At 35.2% G+C, this 21,506-nt stretch overlaps 1 protein-coding gene across 1 annotated transcript in view; it reads left to right on the forward strand.

Annotated features, from left to right (window-relative positions):
- Positions 1-18,998, forward strand: part of LOC129218866 (acid-sensing ion channel 5-like) — a 52,660-nt gene extending 33,662 nt beyond the window's left edge. Inside the window, exons 11-12 of the mRNA XM_054853187.1 lie at positions 17,685-17,760; positions 18,773-18,998. Coding sequence (XP_054709162.1) covers positions 17,685-17,760; positions 18,773-18,967 — 271 coding nt within the window. The 3' untranslated portion in view covers positions 18,968-18,998. The remainder of the gene's footprint in view (positions 1-17,684; positions 17,761-18,772) is intronic.
- Positions 18,999-21,506: the final 2,508 nt, after the last annotated feature.

Genomic DNA, 21,506 nt, shown 5'->3' on the forward strand with positions numbered 1-21,506 from the left:
TCTTACTAATTTCAAATTTATTTAAAAAATTTCTCAACAAAAATATTTGAAAGCTGATCACTATTATTCAATTACCCAGGAAAATTATTCGATTAAGCTGGAGTCTTTAATCAGGCCGGATTACACAATAGGCCACCCTAAGCCCTGGGCTAAAAGTGCAAGCCGAAAAGGGCACACGTCACGGGAAAAAAAATTAATAGCTTGTTTAAAAAAAAACTGGCATGCTATTATGAAGAAGCAAAATTCAACTTTATAGATATGCAACCAGATCTTTAGACAGAAAAAAAGCTATTTGAGGAGAGCTGAGGGGGTGTATGCTTGAGTCGAGGTCCTTTTCCAGTAAAAGCAGATAATTTTCAATATCTTTGATTTGAACAATAATTTCTTCAAAGTATAGCTTTGCTCAGGGTTAGACTGGGTCCTCTCGAAGAGCTCACCGATTCAAAGGCACAAAGAAAAAGAAAAAAAAAATGTTGCACAGGTTCAAGAGAGAAAAAGTTTGGGGATGTCCCATGACACCTCCATTGGGGCGCCTCTGCAAGACATATCACCTATTTTGCACAAAATATTTGCCATAGACTGCTTAAATTCTCTACACACACATTAATTGCGTGAAAGTTTCAAATTGATAGCAAATTATATCCACAGTTTTATATATTTTGTTCATAATTATATCGGTTATCGGAGTTTGCTGCCAACATATTATTTTTTGGAGCATTTTTATTCAAAATTTCATCACGAAGACCCCAACAAAGTGGATAAAAATACATGGGATGCCCCAAAATATGTTTTAAATAGAAAAAATAAATAAATAAATAAAATAAATAAAATGAAGAAAGTAATTTAGAATATGGTAAGGAAGAGATACTAGCAGTTATAAATGGTCCTAAGGTAAAAAATGAATGGTGAACAAAAGTGTATCAGGAAATTCAAGAGACATATTTAAATTTAAGTAAATAAAAAAAAAAAAAAATACATAAGATACCCACCTCAGCCCAAAGTATCAATATTTCCTTTTTCAGGGGGAACAAAAATTTGAGATTGAAATTTGAAAATTCCTTTATGGGAAAACTAAAAGTTAAATATTTTTGGAAAAGAAAAAGTATGGCAGGATGCTTTACAAAATATTTTTAAAAATAAAAAATACAGTAGGCTCTCTGTTTAACGACTTTCAAGGGACCATAAAAAATCATCCTTAAGTAGAAAGCGTCCTTAAATAGAATGCTTTAAACATTATAGTGGACTATCTGGGACCGTGAAAAGCCGTCGTTAAACAGAGAGCCAACTGTATATATTACGGACAAAGCAAAATACGAGGAAGGAGGCCTTTTCTGAGCCTAACCCCATTGGGGTGGGGGGGCTGATTTCGATATAGTTCGGATGTGAGGTGGGGCGTCATTTCAAAGTTTGGCCTAGGGTGTATATGGAACTTAATCCAGCCCTGTCTTTAAAACTGCATCTATGGGGAAAATTTTGGTTTCAGGAGGTTTTATTCATACAATCGGTGTAGTCATTTATCTGTTACCCCATTAAGTGAGTTTCTTAAAAAATTTATTCTGTTCTCTGTAAAGTTATTTTTATTTAATACATATTAATATTTAATTTATCCAAACTATGCATGTTATAATAGTTTATGTATCGGGCACTATTCTTGAGAAACAAAATAAAAATTATACTTGAGAATGATAGGAAAGGAAATTACGGTAACTTGAACTGCTGATTATTGGAAGGTTTTAACCACGTTCTTGGGACTTTGAGTTACCGAGAGTTCACTGTATATATTGGAATTCTATTTCACTAGCTTTCTTGTCTGTTGTTGCAACCATAATGTAGAATTTCAGCCCATCATTTAAAATTTTTTCACGGGGAGCGAGGCAATGGACATATACACATTGCAAATGTTAGGAAAAAACAGTACAGTAACGCTCAATGCAATAGCTTTGGGACAAATATATTTTGATAACAATAATCGAAAAGAATCCAGAAAAAAACAACATTTTTTTCAATTAAGCATGCAATATGCTGTAAATTAAAATTGCAATCAGTCAACTAAACTGTTTTAAATTACTAAATTAGCAGAAAAGAAAAGCAGTTTTTTCCATCAATTAAACCATTCCACCGGTGCTTTTTGGCCTATTTTTAAAACAAGATCTTCTGTGTTTTTTTCCCGCAAGGACAGTGTACTGAGAAATACTAAAAAGAGGGCACAGGGTCTTCTTAAAATGCCAGGGGAGGGGGGGGGACATAATAAGAAAATCAAAATTTATTGGGGAAAAAATGTCAAACTATAATTCATCTTGCTGTAGAATATTCAAAATTGCAGCATTTCTAGTAATGAGATGGATAATCCAGGAGCAGGCAAGCATATCTGCCATTTTTATTGTACCGTTTAAAAAAATACTAAACCTAGTTATATACAATGCAAGTGTTTGTTTTAATGGAATTTCATCTGAAATAAATTTACTGAAGCAGCTCTGCATAAGGAATTAAATTTGTGATTTAGTTTCAATTAGCAACAAAAAAATCATGTTTCAGCCATAACAGCGTTCCATTACCTTGCATTCAAACTATAGTGCCTAGAAAGAGTAGTGTGCCGAACGGCGCTTTTTTCCCCACGATTCTTGAAGACAAATTGTATGAAATCCGCTAGATGGCAGTGCGATCGAGATGTACGTTCAATTTCGCGGTGTTTACATTAGTAGACGCGGGATTTTGTTACAATTTAGTTCCGCGTTTCTGTTTTTTACCTTTATTTCGTGAATATTTAATGAAACAGCGTTTAAGGCTTTAAATGGAGGCATCAAAGTTGAACATTGGAAGAAATAAAGCTTCATCTTGTTTCGTACCAGGGCGCAAAAGTGAGTACAAAACATGCAAGGAAAAAGTTACGCTTTTTAAAGCTCCAGCAGATGAAGAAAAACTAAAGTGGAACTCGTTAATTCCCAGGTTAGATAAAGTTTTTGATAAATATTGCTCAATTTGTGCTCTGCATTTCGAAAAGCATTTTATTGAAACGCATTTTAAGCATATTATAAATGGTGAGGAAGTTTTGATTCCTCGGGGAAAAACTTTTTTGAAAGATGAGGCAATTTCGACAATTTTCCCAAGTCTGCCAACATACTTTACTAAAAAAATTACCAAAGAAAAGGTCCATCAGGAATTATGCAGTTAAGAAAAATGTTCCCTGTTTGAAAAAAAAATAAAACTTGATCTTTCTCGGCAGATGAAACTGAAATAACCACGTATAAATCTATTATAAATGAAATTGTTCATAATCTCCAAATATTGTAGTTTTTGTATATAAGAAAATTATGTGGAAAATAATATTGACGATAAAAAGATCATTATTGAAGTAGACACAAAGACAAGGATGTTTTCAAAACAAAATTTTACACAATTGACTGAAAATTTGATACTTATATTTTAAGGCAAATGTATTATCAATCGAGATGGCTTAGGGCGCAGTTTGTTGTTTTTTTTAATGCCACTTGGGAGACTCAAGCCCCATTTATGTAGCCAGCATGAGTTTAAAGCAGAATGGAGCGACTCCTGAGTCAATGAGGCCCCTAAATGAGAAAGAGCCCGACTTGGGCACGGTATATGGTAGCACCACCTCTACAGTTTATAGGTTGGAAATCTTCAGCAACGCTACGCCTGGTAACTGTTAGCGACCGACCATTCGACTTTCGGACAAACGGAATCAACAAGCACGTAAGTTATATTTAAAAAAATTTTTTTTTTAATTTTAGCCTTTTAAAATCCTGTACGAAATTGATAATTAGTTTTGTTATCGTCCCCCGTTATCGAGACAAAAGGTATTTAAGTCTCCCGAAATTTTAAGAAAAGTGGCAAATTTAAACACTTGGCGAGGGATTAAAGGTACCAATTTCTCACAGACGATTTCCTCGTCTGCATGTGGCAGGACATCCATATCTACAGAGCGTGAGAAAGATGTCTGTCCCCATCGAAACTCGCTAAATTTGTAACAACGAGATTCGCTTTTCTAAAAATTCCCATAGGCTTTAAAATCTCATATATCGACAACGGGAAAATATTTTTTGCGTCCAAAAACATGTATCACAATGTTCTTTTGATCGCTACTTATTTAGATTTTTTAATTGTAGCACTGTCATGTTGTTTCCTGATTAAGGGTAGGGAGATTCAGAAGTTGCGCTTATTTTTTTTTAATATAAGGAAAGTCCTTGAAAATTAAAAAAAAAAAAAAAACAGGTTGGAGTCGGTAGATTTTCAAGCGACTCTTCGACTCAGACTGAGAAGCCCTGATAATTTTAATTAGCTTAAGAATTTCGAAGCAGTTTTATTTTGAAAATAGCGGTACCCGCAGGACTTTGCCCGGAGGAGAATATTACAAGGTCATTTGATTAGCTTGTATATTTACAAATTATGGATGATGAATTTCTCGCCAATTCGCTATGTTCATTCGCTCTTCCCACGTCACGGTTCCACGTCATTATAATTTCGTAATTTACTAGTTTTGCTCCGGAAACTGTAATTAAAATTGAAATAAAAAAAGAACAAAATCGAATTTTAAATCGCTTCGAGGTGCACACCCCCATGCTACAAACTAACTTTGTATCAAATTTCATGAAAATCGGCCGAACGGTCTAGGCGCTGTCCGCCTCACAGAGATCCAGACAGAAATCCGGACAGAGAGACTTTCAGCTTTATTATTAGTAGAAAAATAAGAGACGCGCAGTTATTGAATACTTAGGGGCCATTCATTAATTACGTAAGGATGATTTTGGCAATTTTTGATCCCCCTCCCCCCATGTAAGGGTACGTAAGATTTTTCACCCCCCCCCCCCCTATTCTTACGTAAGATTCCATTTCGTTTTTCAAAATGATAAAATAACAAATCTTGGAATCGTTACATCACTGGAATCGTTATTAAATTCACATTATTAAATTTAACTTTTTGCGTAAAGAAATAGTTACTGAAAAGTTAGAATCTAAACTGAATGTTTTTTCGACATTTTTTTTTTGATGTAATATTAATTAAAAATAAAACATGCCATACATAATGCGACTCTTTTATTATATTGTACACTATTCATTCTTTGTAAGGGCCGGATTCAAGTGAAACACACACAATCGCAAAAAAGACAATCGCAATCGCCGAGATTTGCAATCGCTGTTGGCAGTCGAATTCAAGTGAAACAATTTGGACAATCGCAAGTGAGAAGTCGGGGTAGGAGCTACTGGTCGATGATAATCGCATGTACTTGGAGCGATTAACTGATGTCAACCAATGAGAGAATTAGGTTTGTGCTCCCTGGGTTTGAGATGGTTAAAATCGTGATGCAATATTTGTTTTGATGTTGAATTCATGTTCGCTCGCGTAATGGATATGTTCCGTGCTATTTTTTTTTTTTTTCAACTTTCAGTTCTACAGTTAGAAAAGAAAGCAAACTGGATAAAAAATGTTGCCGTTTAAGAAATGCTTTATATGTTCCACATGCATATTGTATTTGTTTTGAATAAAACGCATGATGTTTAAAGGAAAATTACGATTTGATAATCATCCGATGAGAATGAATTTGATGAGGATCAAAGATTTTCAAATAATCTTCTCACAACGACAATTGAATAATACTTAGAGAATTTTGAATTTAAACTGCCTATTGTAATATCTGTTTGATTTGAACATGTTTGTTTCCCTACGTTGAATACATTTGCACAAGTAGTAAGTAAAAATATGTTTACTTATGAAGCAAAATGAGAGTTTTTGTTAATAGTTTGGGTTATGTACAAGTTTAAATTCAAAAGTTGGAGCCAATTTCTAGAATAGTTACAAATAATCACATTGATAAGATACATCGAGTTTTGAAATGCTGATACACATTGTGCAGAGATAAGTTCTTTTTACTTCAACTAAACACATTTTTACTGTATTTTACTTATTTTAGTTCATCTAGATCATAATAGGTCTCTTTGATTTCGTTTAAACAGGTGTGATTGCAGTATATCTTCTTTGTTATTAAGGGAAGTCAGTTGTTTTTCCATCAGTAAAATGTAAACTAATTTCTTGTTACCCTGAAATAAGTGTAGCTTCAAAAAAGAAATTTTATTCAAATACAAAATTATAAAACTAATTACACCTACATGTACTGTAATACGAACAATGAAAGAACACAGTATGACCAAGGCCGGGCCCGAATCTATCAATTTTGAGGCCCCCTGTCAAAAATCAGCACGGCGGCTAACTGCCTACTAAATTTCTATGCAACTAAGGGCCGGGGGGGGCACTTTCAGTGGCATGCCCCCCTCCCCACACACACTGCAGGGTCTGCGAGTATGTAGATCCGGGGCTGACCAAGGCCGCACAGAGGGTAGGAAAGCAGGGGCAGGGCCGTCCAAAGAGACTGACCATGTTATCTTTCCTTTTATTAAAAAAGACAGGAATGTGTTAGTATTTTAAATTAAATCTGTACTAATAATAAAGCTGAAAGTCTCTCTGTCTGGATCTCTATGACTCGCATAGCACCTAGACCATTTGACCAATTTTCATGAAATTTAGCAAAGTTTGTAGCATGAGGGTGTGCACCTCGAAGCGATTTTTAAAAAATTCAATTTTGTTCTTTTTCTATTCCAATTTTCAGAAAATTTCTCCGAACAAATTATCACAATGTGGAATAGTAAATTACGAAATCATCATAACGCGGAACTGTAACATGGGCAAGCGAATTGGAGAGAAATTCACCATACATTATTTAAATATAAAGGCGAACCAAATGATCTTTTAATTTTCTACTATAGGCAAAGCCGTGTGGGTACCACTAGTACTGAATAAAAGTAAAAAGAATACATTTTAATGCAGCTAAAGCTCAGTTTAGAGCTCGCTGTCATGTCTTCACTCCCACCCGGCGGGGGATGCCCTGCTCATCCTTCTCTTTGGACAGCCATGTGCCAGGCAAAAACTTTGAAGCTGGCTCACAAGGGGCCTGCTAGCCCTGGAAATGGACACAAAGGGGTGTTTTTGGGCATTGTAGCATAACGAGAAATTTTTTATATGGAGGTGAAGGTTTACTTATAACCGGGCTTGCAGTGTCAGGACGATTTTAGGTTAGGAGATACAAGTTGGAAGCTTTGAAATTCTAGGAATTTGGAATCTTTTTCCCTCTAGACTATAGCTGTTTCAGGGATACGGAGTAATAGTGGAAATTGGTTTGCTTTTGGGGTAAAAGCAGGGCAGCTGAGAACCAAGGCGAACCTGTTGTTAGTTTGGTCCCCAGCCCCCACTCTCCTCATAAAACTCTGAGCTGTGACCCCTAGTTTTCAACTAGGCTGCAATGGTCTCTCGTTGGCCCTGCGTAAACAAGTCTGAGATTTAAAAATTCAAATGCATTGCTGTAATACAATTTTCCCATCACTGCCGCACGTAAAGGCATACATTGGCCTTAAACCAGCCATATGTACTTCATGTAGTATTACAGAGCTACATGCTGTATAACCCACCACATGTCAACCGCACCATGCTGCGGACACTCACTGGTGAGATAAATTTACTTTGTCTACCAGTTTGTTGGCGTTCTCAGCTCCAATGAGTTGATATCTGCCTCCAGCTCGGTTGTTCACACTATTCCAGACTGATGAGTTCTAACAAGAACCAAACTGCAGTCTTTGGATGTGATAAACAGACTGTCTGGTACAATTGCAGGTTATTCTCTTGTACATCAAGTGCCGGATCCAGGGCGAAGGAAGCATGTTGTAATATAACTAGATGCAAAACTCAGCTGCAGCCACCGACTGTGCAAATTTTGAAGTAAATGGGCAAAAACATAGCCATCGAGGATACAATGCTGTTTCCATCCTATCAGAGGTTACGGCAGAAGTTGTTTCTGCACATCTTGTCAGGGGCGGATCCAGACTATGGATTTGGGAGGGGAACTTTTCTAGCAAGTATGTTTATGGGGGTGGGGGAGTTATATGAAATTACTCATTGAAAAATAACCATAAATATTGAGTTTTACAACGTATCTACTGCTTCTTAATGCCTCTTATGAAAAAAATGTATTCATTACAAATTCTAAAAGTACAATTCTTAAATAATTAGTTTAAAAAGTTTGTTCATTTTTCTATTTGTATGTGCTTAAAGGAAATAATATTTGCACCAGTGGTTCAACCACAAAAGTTTTATAGAGGGTGCACTTTTAAAATTTTCACCATCTGATAGGGCGGTTGTTGAAAAAAAATGTTGAAATTTTAGTCTTAAGGACGCAGTTTTAGACAGCCTCTGGTGATGTTACGAAAAAGAAAGGTTTGGGGGCCACCTGCGGAAATTAAAGTTTTAAAAACGCAATTATAGGCGATATTTATTGACGGTAGGGTCAGAAATGAGATTTTTTTGGGGGGCTGCCTCCGTTTTTTTGTAAAATAGATTTAAATCGAAAATCCCTCCGCTAAATTTTCTGAAATTGAATTTCCAAAAACGCAGTTACAGACTAACTTTGACAATACATCGAGCAGTACGGTTCTGGGGCTTTTCCCAAAAAATGTTTCGAAATTGAAGTCCTAGAAAACGAAGTTTTTGAGCGATATTCGGTAATAAAGGATTTAAACGCTTTCCCCATTAAATTTTTCAAAACCTTAATTTTTTAATGTTCAGAATTTCTACAGGAGCATTCGGACCCTTGTCCGGAAATTTTTCGTTATCGACATCTTAAAAAAATGACTGTAGACCATATTTGGTAACGTCAGGGGTTTGGCAATTTTTCAAAATTGAAGCTCCAAAAAAGCAATTTTAAACGATTCTCGATGTTATTAGAATGCGAGGTGTTAGGTAGTTCTCCCCTTTAAAATTTTCAAAATTGAAGTCCTGAAAACAAGATTTGAGACGCGCTTTAAAGGTATTGGCAGAGGAAGCGGACTTCCGACATTATGAAGACTTTCTTATTTTTAGACCGACTAAAAAAGGCGACTGTTTCCAAGGTACGTTCTATTGTTCTCTTCAATTATAGGAAATGTTTTACAAAAACATTCTACTCGGCCTTCTGGGGGGATCACGGATCCTGTCGCCCTGTGTCCCCCCCCCCCTCCAGCCTCCACCTCTAATTGCGCCACTGAATTGCAGTAGCTTTAAATATAATGATCAATCCTTCACCAAATAAATGCAAAAAACAGTTTAAACAGGTTTGTCTTTATTTATTTATTTATTTTTATGCAGGGAAGAGGGGAACATTCCCCAGTTCTCCTCTTTAGATCCGCTTTTGCAATTATCTCCTATCTTTTTCTTGCGCCTTTCTTATAGTTCAAGTTTTGAAAAATGGAATTATTTTCCCGTACTCTCTTTTGAAAATTTTTAGGTACACTTGGGATTTTGGAGGGGGAACGTTCCCCCAGTTCCCCTCCCGTGGATCCGCGCCTGAATCTTGTTCGAGCACTTGCCTATTTCCTAAAAGGTCTAAATTACCTACGGAACCATTTCTTGTAGTGTATCTGGTTAATACAGTCGAATTTGCTTATAACGAGCCCTGTTTTAACGAGAACTTGGATTTAGCGAGGGAATCAAAAAGCTTTGGCTGGCCTATAAGAGCGTAACTCACCTTATCGAGCAAACCCCGCTTTAAGCGAGCAATATTTTTGTCAGTCATAAAATTTCTGTCAATTTCCACTGCAGAAAACATTATTCTATTTCTCGAAAAATTTCATTAACATTTTAAATTAAAAAAAAAAGACATAAATCCTGAGAAAAAGTGACACAGCCTTTTTAAAAAAAATTTGTGGAGTTTAGGAGGATTTAGAAATTGTTGAAGCGAATGTTAAATCATTTCCGAGATATACTTCCAAGGATATTGTAGCTCTAAGCCTTAAGCCTTGGACATACTGTCAGACCGGCTTAATCGAATATCGTCGGTTCCAAGAAATATTATTTGATTAAGCGGGGAAATTTTATTTATCTTTTTAAATTTACAACTTGTCTTAAAACATAATAATAAAAAACAAGTTTTTAAGGGAAATAATTAGTGTTATTTCTTAAGTTTTAGAAATAAGCTAAATAAACAACAAAATAATTTCTTATATAAACAAGTATATTACAAGCACGTATGAAAATTATGAAAAGTAGCTTACAACTTCAGTAATGAAATCTTTATTTTTGGCACTTTTTTTTTCAGAACAACATTGTTTTTTGAAAAATTCCATAATAGGCGATTGCTCGCTCAAGATCTTCTGGGAACACTTTCTGACACCCTTTTCCCCCTCCTTGTCTACCGTATCTTACTTTAAATATTTGTCAATTTATCATCGTCTAAATTGTGTACAATATTTATTTGTGTTATCTAATCAGGTTATCGACTGCACTATTTTTCTTAATGTAAAGATAGTTGGCAATAAATATTACTTTAAAGTTTAACTCGATGCTTTCTTGCAACCGACTCAACCAGTTAACCGATCATGTGCTTTAATCAACCAATCATCAGCTTAAAATGGTAACCGAAAGATGATAGAACGTTACGGTTAGTAACCCGTTACTCACCGGTCGACCGGTGAGGTTCGTCGAATGCAAACAATAAGTGTTCATACTTAATTTTTTTTCTAATGAATTCAAAACGTTTCTCATCAAAATTGTTTGTGAAAGCTGATTAATATTTTTCGATTATCCAGGGAAATTATTCGACTAAGCGGGGATCTTTAGTATTGCATCTATGGGGAAATATTCGGTTCCAGGAGGTTTTATTCGTATAAACGGGTTATTCGTTTATCCGTTACCCGATTAAGCGGGGCTTACAGTATTCAATAGTTTCTAAAGTGCAGAAAAAAGTTAAACTATTTTAAGCCGCAGATGCCATTGGCGATGTTCTTCATATCATGAAATCCTTGAAAAAATAACAAGAAAGAGAGAAATAAGACAGTTCAAAGAAAATAGCTAACTTTGGTGTTATATTGAAATATAAAAATAACTCAGTATGTATAAATTTTTATGATTTTTTCCACAAACCCTTTTTTTTACGAGCACTCTGGTATATATAACAAGCAAATGCTGCAGTCTCTTTGCGCTTGTTTTTAGTGAGTTGGACTGTACTACATATATGGGAGCAAGCCCTTGCTACAGGTGGCAACTTCTGAAAGGCGGCAAAATTCACCATAATTATTTTCTTCAAATTTGTTCAAACTTGATATAAAACCTTGAAGGTAGACGGGTAAGGACTAGTGATGGGCATAATCGAATCACTTGAGAACTCTTATTGTCACGAATTCTTGGTTATTGATTGACTCAGCTGGAGTTCTCGATTTCAAAAGATCTGGTTTATCAATCGCTCAAGTACTCGATTTGGAAAGATATTGATTATCAAAAGGTCTCGATAATGCCCATCACTAGTGAGGGCATCAGTTTCAACATTTGCCACAGACATATAAAAATTACAGAAAAATTAAACATCTGGCACTGCTCGCTTTTCACTATCACCCCCTCCCAAACCAGTATTGAACGACTGAATTCGAAATTTGCCCCCCTTGTCTGACTACGTTTTGCATATGCACCTTTGTGAAGTATTGCCATTATTTTTTTCCTCATTGGAAAAAAAAAAACAACAGGATTTGAATCTTCATTTATTTACAGCGAAATGTTTCTGCCAATTACTTTTTTTTTTTTTCATGGATATGCAGTACATATATGTTACTGCAAAACACCAAAATTAAAGAATGTCGACTTTTACCGACGATTCACCAGAAATATTAAGTATATCACCGATGCCTTTGGTATGTGTATGTTGATATGCACCGACTAGTGTCGACATTTACCAGTTTTCAGACTTTCACAATTTACCTTTTGATGGGAGTACAATACATGTGATAGTAGGAACTTATGCCGGGGCCATGTAGCTAAGTTTGATGCATTTTGTTATTGTACCATAATGCGCAAGTAAATGCAATTTTAGCAAATAATTGAAAAATACTAGCCTAGAATTGAGATTTTATATTAGTAAGATAGTGAACATTAAACAAATTTACTCACTTTCAACAATCCCTTTTCTTTTCCTTTCTCAACTAGTATAGTACTAACTAGTAAAATTACAACAATGAAGAGAATTTAATTATAATTCCTCATCACAGTCGTAATTCAACTTGTATTGTTGTTCAGCCGGAAAAAAATTCCGTTGATTTCTTCGAAACGACGAAGTAGTATAATGACTATGCAGAATATTATGCCATCAAGTATTAAGTCATAATTAAAATAAGTACTGCATTTGTGGATGAAAACAATGTTAAATTGAAGAAGTATCGCATATTTTAAGTAAATAAAACCAATTTTACTTCCAATGTAAAATGAAGGCTACTGCAAAAATGCTATGGTAAACAAAAAAACGAGTCTTGCATTGAGTTGCCAATTTAGAATTGAAAATTTTCAACAATAACATTCCATTAATTCTAAAATCAACTTTGCATTCAAAACAGACGCCATTGATGTTTTTCTGCACTTGCGAGAGATTTTCCAGACTTACAAGAGCTCGAGAGCAATTGCAAATTTTGCGAGGGAATCGGGACTGAAGACAATCGCAATGTTACACTTGAATTCAAATTGGGGAAATAGCGATCGCATCGGTGCATTGCGATCGGCCGTGTTTCACTTGAATCCCTGTGTAAAACAAATAAAAACACATCTTATCCTAATACGTTTCTTACCTTCCATACGCAAATGGAACATAATCTCTGCCAAATCACTTGTTGACCGCGCAATTTCTAATGTGAAATACCGACTTGGAAAATATTACGTAAGAATGAGTTTGACCCCCCCCCCCCCCCCAAAGGTACGTAGAGGCTTTTCGAAAAAACCCCTCCCCCTCGGGACCCTTACATATTTAATGAATGGCCCCTTATAGTCTACTATTTTCATTGAAGATAAATTAGCATAAGGTAATTTAATATTCTTCAAAAAATAAATGAACACCCTTGTAACAATTAACACTTATTACAGAATTTGTCTTTTGCGCAGAAATAAGTTCAATCTGAAAAACGGGGCTTTTAAACTGAGAAATCAGCATGCAATCGCTGATTTAAAACAGGTCTGATTGAGGAGCATAACGTACGCCTCGAGCGCAGCGCCATCTGGATTTTCCTCAGATCTGACCTCACTTTTTCCCCATCGATCGGCACACTACTCTTTCTAGGCACTATAATTCAAACTCACTGTCGCTAAAACAATGTTTAAATTTTAAACACAAATTCATTATTTTAGAGTTTGACTTTGAATTTTAGGGCTTGTTGACACAAAACAGTCAAATGTCATAATGTAGATCCCGAAAATTAATTAAGAAATTTTCCACGTTCGCTCGAAGCAAATGTTTGTTTACACTTGAAATTTGAATTAGAAAACAGCACGAACGCCCTCTGGCTTCTGGAAGAAGCGAAAAATATCGTTGTCATTCCTAAAAAAAAATGAAAAAATATGAAACCTATTTTCGAACGTAGAATAAGTTATTTTTCGAAATTTCTTGTTTAGAGAGGAGTGACTATCCAATATAAATGGGTACAAGTAAAAAAAAAAAGAAATTACAATGACGTACGACGATATCGTGAAAATAACCAATCCTATATCGCTGCGTCATCGGGTCACGATATAAAATGATGTCTAATCCGACAGAGCGTGCGCCATTGACAAAATCGTCAGCGTCATTGTAACGATAACGCAAGCGTCATTGTGCAGTCATCGTTTGCGATATCTGCCTATATCGTTTACGCGTCATTGTAAAGATAACGTAAGCGTCATCGCGTCGCGATTAGAGAAGTGCGTGAAATTTCAAATATTTGAATTTTTTTTATTAAAACTGAATTATTTTTGATTTATTCCATTTTATTCATAAAATAACTGTACAGTTTTGAAATTTGACTATTATAAGCAATTTTGTAAAATGCCGTTTCGTGTGATATCGTGCCGATGACGAGCTATACAGTAGAAACGATATACGATATCGGGTAGATGAAACGATATACGGCAATGACGTACAGATGACGCTAAGATATCGGGTGCTACTAGGGATTGGCCCAAACAAAATATATATGTATAACTGGTAATAATACTTTGAAACAAAGTTATAAGTATTCAAAAATTAAATTAAAAGAACACTAGATGTGTAAAAAAGGTTTCCACAGCTTGGAAATATGAATAGTTATAAAATTATCGTGTGAGGAAAAATGGGAATAGTTCCAAAATCTAGGCCGAAGTTTAGGGTGCTTCTTTTCCCCTTCAAAATTTTTATCAAAAACAGTGATCTTCATAGCAGCGCGTTTTTGAAGGGCCGTAACAACTTCTCTCCTTACCTTAACTTCAACATACACTCCTGTTTGTGAAAATTGCAGCACCGCGAAGGACTTACGCGAGTGAGCTGAAAATTGCAGGAAATGTAAAGTAGGGCATGATATGCAAATGATTAGAATTGCAGACCGGTAGCGCAATCGAACCGAATATAAATAAACATCTGTAGCGAGGCGCGTATGATTATCGGTGGTTATATGCTAGAGTAAATGCTAACTGAATCTTTACTATGCCTCTTCGATGAAAGAAAGTGAAATTTGAGCAAATTTCGGAGTTTGAACGGGGCAGAATCGTCGGCCTTCGTGAAGCTGAATTGTCTTATCGTGCAGTAGCCGCTCGTGTGCAGCGTAACAGCAGCACAATCACGCGTGTTTGGAAGCAGTGGACGGACGAGGGTCGGACAGCTCGGAAATCCGGGAGTGGACCCCGAAATGTGACATCAGCTCGCGATGACAGACACCTGGTGCGTATGGCGCTGACGGACCGCACAGCTTCTTCTAGACAGTTGGCAGCACAGTGGTCAACAGCTACAGGTGTTTCATTGTGTGCTTCATAAATTCGGAGACGGCTCCCTAATAGCAAAATTTCGTGAATCAATCTTGACAGATCTTGACATTATACTGACGGCGCCAATATTGACGTGTTTCATACTGCATAAAGCTTGCATAAAGATTAAAAAGCAATATTACAATAACAACACGTATGCAACATTGCATTCATTTTAAAATATCAATATTGATATTACCTTACAATAACAACATTGCATACATATTGACGCCGTCAAGATGTATTGATTTCATGCTGTCGCCGTCAAGGTAATTAGTACACAATAGAACAGGTGGACCTTCGTTGACACTTGCGCATGCGCACAGTTCTTTCTACCCAGCGTCCCTCGACGATTTCAGTCGGTTCAGAGGAGCTGCACGTGGCGTTGTCGTTGCGTTCTTTAGGCTTCGTTAAGTTGGTTGCTTAGTTATTTGTGTGGAATAGTATTGTTTTAGGAATAACTTATGAATGATTGATAACTGCATTTGTTTATTAATATAGTACTAAACAGGTCATATCGCAGACGATGTGCGATCAATGTTAGAAATGGCCGAAAATAACTTTTTTCGTCCCTAGACTTTGAAACGAAGGACATGAAGCCCAGAATTTCGTATTATCACTTCAATCTCATGAGTAAGATTAATTTTATTCAATGGTTATTTATTGTTATTCTTTAAGATAAATTCATGTGTTTTGTCCATGGGATATTTTCAATGCTGACATCCATTTGGAAATGTACTTTATTGTATTTATTTACTTATTTATTATTTTGCTTTCTTTACTCTTAAACGTGTTATAAAAACTTCCGCAATTATTCCTAACTAGGCATTTTATGTCTTTATAATACAATTAGAAGCATGAATTTAAAAAATAAGTCAAGTATTACGCAAAACTAAGAAACTTTCATTTTTTAAATTAAATTGCGAGTATGATTAATACCTTTATATGAATTTCCGATCAGATGTCAGCTTTAAGGAAATATTCTTAAGCTAGAAAACTATCTTGAAGAATAACAGAAATAATTACAGAATGAAATTTAATTCTCGAGTTTCAAGTGAAAATAATACAAATAAATAAATAGATAAAACACCTTGCAAACGTGCTGATTTCATACTGTCATGTCAATGTATCCTGACATTTTCCTGTCATATCAATACGTATGCAATATTACAAAAGCAAGATCATCTTGCCTAGACCTTGATTTCATGCTGTCATGACAACATCTTGATATTATCCTGTCATATCAATACGTATGCAAGATTACAAAAGCAAGATCATCTTGCCTAGACCTTGATTTCATGCTGTCATGACAACATCTTGATATTATCCTGTCATATCAATATGTATGCAATATTACAAAAGCAGCCTACCTTGATATTTTCCTGATATTATGTTGCATACACCTTGTCAGCCAATATTGTGGCAGCCTGCTGACAGCATAAAGGGAGTAACATAACAACATTGAGGCAGCATTAATGCAAGATGATTTTTCTTGCATGTCAACCTTTATGCAATACTGAGGCAAGATATTTTGCTTACTGGGCTGCTGCGACGTGGGCTGCGCGCAAGGATTCCTTTATACAGGATTCCTCTCACGCAAAACCATCGCCGCCTGCGGCTAGAATGGGCCAATGTGCGTAAGAGTTGGCGTGCTGATTGGCAGTAGGTCGTCTTTTCTGACGAATCCCGCTTCAATTTATGGCGCCGTGATGGCCGAATTCGTGTCAGGCGCTATGCCGGTGAACGGCACATTCCGGAGTGCATCATCGAACGCCACAGTGGACGAACATCCGGAGTTATGGTCTGGGGAGCCATAGCATATCATGGACGATCACAATTGCTACAAATTGTGGGCAATTTGAACAGTACCAAGGACATAAACGAAGTTTCACAGCCGCAAGCTATTCCTTTCCTGCAAGGATTGCCAGGGGCTGTATTCTAGCAGGATAATGCCCGTCCACATGCCGCCAGGACAGTCAAATCCTACTTTGATTCGCAGCAGGTACAGCTTCTTCCTTGGACTGCATATTCCCGGATATGTCACCGATTGAACATGTGTGGGATTTCGTTGGGCGGCGTCTCGCTCGTGATCCTCGTCCTGTTGCTTCGACAGACGAACTTTGGTTGCACATACAAACAATATGGAATACTTTTCCGCAGGCAGATATTCAAACTTTGTTTCACTCCATGCCGAGTCGTGTAGCAGCTCTTATTGCGGCGCGTGGTGGCCACACAAAATAATAATTTCTATTTCTTTTTATTGTCTGTTCAGTTTGAAAATGTAATCATTTATTTGTACCATTACCACTCAGCTGTGTATTAAATTTCATTCAACTTCCTTCATGGCGGTGCAATTTTCACAAACAGGAGTGTATATTGGAAATGTACCTTTCAGGCATTGGGAAACCATAACAACTTTCATGAAGTTCTTCACTATTCCCAACAGAATAAGCGTGGGTGGAAACAGAAATCAGTGGATCTACTAGAGGCTCATTTTGGGCATTTCTTTTACCAGAATTTTCATTTCTGAAAGTCCATTTGGGTTTTATGTAGTGAGATTTCTATCTCAACCACAGGTCAATGTTCAGAAGACAGCCAGTCCCATGGGGGGTGGGGTCTTCTGCCAGGAAAAAATAGCTTTAGTGAGATTTCACTACCCCAGTTGGCTTTGTATCTTTGAAACTAGAGCTAACTTTTTATTGTGATTTTCGTGTTCGGCGAAAAAAATACTATGGAAATAGATATTTTTGAGCCGGATGCATTTTTGGTGTTGGGTAGTGTTATTGAATAGGTATAATGTACATCTGTAAATCAGTAAACATTTTTAAATAAGCAAACGAGTGACTTCGAAATTTTCATTTTTAAGGCAGGAAATGGCGAAGCTGAAAGTTTATTACAAAACACTGGAAATGACCTATTACAAACAGGAACCTATGTTCCAAGTAAGTAATTAAATGCCCATTAATTTTACTAACATTCATTTAAACTTATGTACTGATATATGCTCATATAATTGAACAGCTTAGTGGAGCACTATACTGTGTGACAAATAAGTGAATGGAGAAAAATCAGCTTCCAAACTTTTGTTTGCTCTTTTTATTTCAAGCAGCGACCGTTACATTAGTACTGCATTAAAGTATTGATACTATAAGGAAATTGTTATTGAACATTTTGAATTTCCAACTGTTACTTTTGTCAGTATTTAAAAGTATTTCTTAAATTAGGTTGGATCATACTTGATCATTAAAAATAGCTTTAATTCGAAGGCTATATATATATAAAGTTGTAGTAAAAAAACATGTTGCTTAAAGAAAGCAGCATGTTTCCCAACAAAAAAATTTATTTCTGTAGAAATGCCAGTTAATTCCTTCCCTTTAATCTTAAAAAAATAAGAATATATCTTTAAAAGTAGATGGATATAAACCATTTATATTTGAAGATTGAACCAGTGAGGTAAAAAAATGTAATGAGTGAGCGGTAATGAAAGTTACTTCTATTTACAATCATGTAAAGAGTCAGAAAATATATCTAAACATTTTAGTTTCGGATTAGGTTACAATCTAACGTTTATAAAAAAAAATAATCATAAAACAAATTCAAGAAGAATCATTTCAAGAGCAAGCATAAATCCAGATATGTTGCTCCCTTTTAGCCATCTTTCAACTTGAGTACTTAATAATGATGTTCAAAGACAATAATGGGAAAAGAAAAAAAGAAAATGAGTTGAGAGATGTTCAGCTGTTAAAATGATTAAATGCCCTTTCTTTTAATGAATTAAATGAGGATGTCAAACATGTGAAAGACCTTTAAACATAATTCAAGTATGTTCTATCTGGCATGCTATGGCTTATGTAAAATTGAAAAGGTGTAAATAAATATTAGTTTTTTAGTGAAAACAAAACTGCACTTACTTAACTTTATCTAATTGTGGTTTCAAACCTTATTTTTACATAGGATTCAGAGTTATTCAGTCAACTAGGAGGACAACTTGGACTATGGCTTGGTGTTTCTCTGGTAGCTTTGTTTGAATGCATAGAAAATATTTCTCACTTATTACATCATTGTATCAAGAAAACTGAATGGAAAGTTAAGAATGTTCACTGCACAAATTACCAGAAAGAAGCATTTGAAAGAATAACCAGTGTCTAAAGAAACAAACTGCAACACTTGTTTCTTGTCTTCTTTCCAACATTCCGAGTTATCAACTTACAATGTAACGTATTTATTTTTGATTCATTGTCATCAATATAGAACTACTTTTATGCATAAAATTAAAGAAAAAGCAATATTCTTCTCTAATTTATTTCAAAATGTTTGATCAGTTCAACAAATTTGATTCAATATATTTTTAAGCCATTAAATACCCAGTAAGCAAAATATCTTGCCTCAGTATTGCATAAAGGTTGACATGCAAGAAAAATCATCTTGCATTAATACTGCCTCAATGTTGTTATGTTACTCCCTTTATGCTGTCAGCAGGCTGCCACAATATTGACTGACAAGGTGTATGCAGCATAATATCAGGAAAATATCAAGGTAGGCTGCTTTTGTAACATTGCATACGTATTGATATGACAGGATAATATCAAGATGTTGTCATGACAGCATGAAATCAAGGTCTAGGCAAGATGATCTTGCTTTTGTAATCTTGCATACGTATTGATATGACAGGATAATATCAAGATGTTGTCATGACAGCATGAAATCAAGGTCTAGGCAAGATGATCTTGCTTTTGTAATATTGCATACGTATTGGTATGACAGGAAAATATCAGGATACATTGACATGACAGTATGAAATCAGCACGTTTGCAAGGTGTTTTATCCATTTATTTATTTGTATTATTTTCACTTCAAACTCGAGAATTAAATTTCATTCTTTAATTATTTCTGTTATTCTTCAAGATAGTTTTCTAGTCTGAGAATATTTTCTTAAAGCTGACATCTGATCGGAAATTCATATAAAAATATTAATAGTACTCGCAATTTAATTTAAAAAAATGAAAGTTTCTTCCTTTTTGCGTAATACTTGACTTATTTTTTAAATTCTTGCTTCTAATTGTATTATAAAGACATAAAATGCCTATTTAGAAATAACTGCGGAAGTTTTTGTAGCACATTTAAGAGTAAAGGTAGCAAAATAATAAATAAATACAATAAAGTACATTTTCAAATGGATGTCAGCATTGAAAATATCCCATGGACAAAACATATGAATTTATCTCAAAGAATAACATAAATAACCATTGAATAAAATTAATCTTACTTGTGAGATTGAAGTGATAATACGAAATTCTGGACTTCATGTCCTTTGTTATTTTCGGCCATTTCTAACATTGATCGCACATCGTCTGCGATATGACTTGTTTAGTACTATATTAATAAACAAATGCAAATATCAGTTATTCATAAGTTATTCCTAAAACAATACTATTCCACACTAATAACTAAGCAACCAACTTAACGAAGCCTAAAAAATGCAAAGCCACGTGCAACTCCTCTGAACCGACTGAATCAATGTGCCAGCAATGCGAGGGACGCTGGGTAGAAAGAACTGTGCGCATGCGCAAGTATCAACGAAGGTCCACCTGCTCTATTGTGTACTAATTACCTTGACGGCGACAGCATGAAATCAATATCATCTTGACGGCATCAACATGTATGCAATGTTGTTATTTTAAGGTAATATCAATATTGATATTTTAAGATGAATGCAATGTTGCATACGTGTTGTTATAGTAATATTGCTTTTTAATCTTTATGCAAGCTTTATGCAGTATGAAACACGTCAATATTGACGCCGTCAGTATAATATCAAGATCTGTCAAGGTTGATGCAAGAAATTTTGCTAGTAGGGTATAATACAGATTTTACCCAAAATTTTGATGAAATTAATGACTTGCCAGGAGAAGGAAATTCAAGCATTGTCAATGTAAGCACGAATGACCAACATGCAAGTACGAAAGCAAAATTATACTTAGAGCCTCAGCGCAAAGCATTGAGGGCCTTCATGAACATAAAACTGAAATTGAATTGACTGCCAAAAATTATTAAAACCAATTTAGAGGCAATTAATCTACATTTCATAATGTATTTGCTAGAGTGAAAATAGATCTCATAAATTAAAATAAATGAGGAACAAAACTTTTTGGAACATAATTAGAGGAAAAAAGGCATTTGAATAATACCATTCCTCCTATGCAATAAAAGTAATAAATTCATGTGTCATGAATTCAGTTTATAAATGTGCATGGGAGAGTAAAAAAAGAAAAAAAAGTAATAATCAAAATAACAATTTATTTCTCACAGCAAATTCATGATATGGCACAGCCACCAGCATTCTTAAGCACAAATAAAACAAACTTCTGCATATGAATAAAAAAATATGAACATGAAACACTTATCATAATGAACAATACATCAATAACACTGGAACATATCTTGGGGGTTGGGCTGCAAACATTTTTGAAGAGGAGAAACTTTCATGAAAAACAGTAATTTACATGCAACATACAAGTTAGTTGTTCCTTAAATAAAAAAATCACTAAGATAAATATAACTACTATACTTCGTATCTATACTGGGCACTTTTATACATTACCACACAGTTCTTTTTAAGCAATCGTATGTAATATTTAACACTAAAAAGCATGATGATTAAAACACAAGACTACTAAAGTATATGAGC

This window comes from Uloborus diversus, chromosome 3 (assembly GCF_026930045.1).
Source record: "Uloborus diversus isolate 005 chromosome 3, Udiv.v.3.1, whole genome shotgun sequence".
Taxonomy (NCBI): Eukaryota; Metazoa; Arthropoda; class Arachnida; order Araneae; family Uloboridae; genus Uloborus; species Uloborus diversus.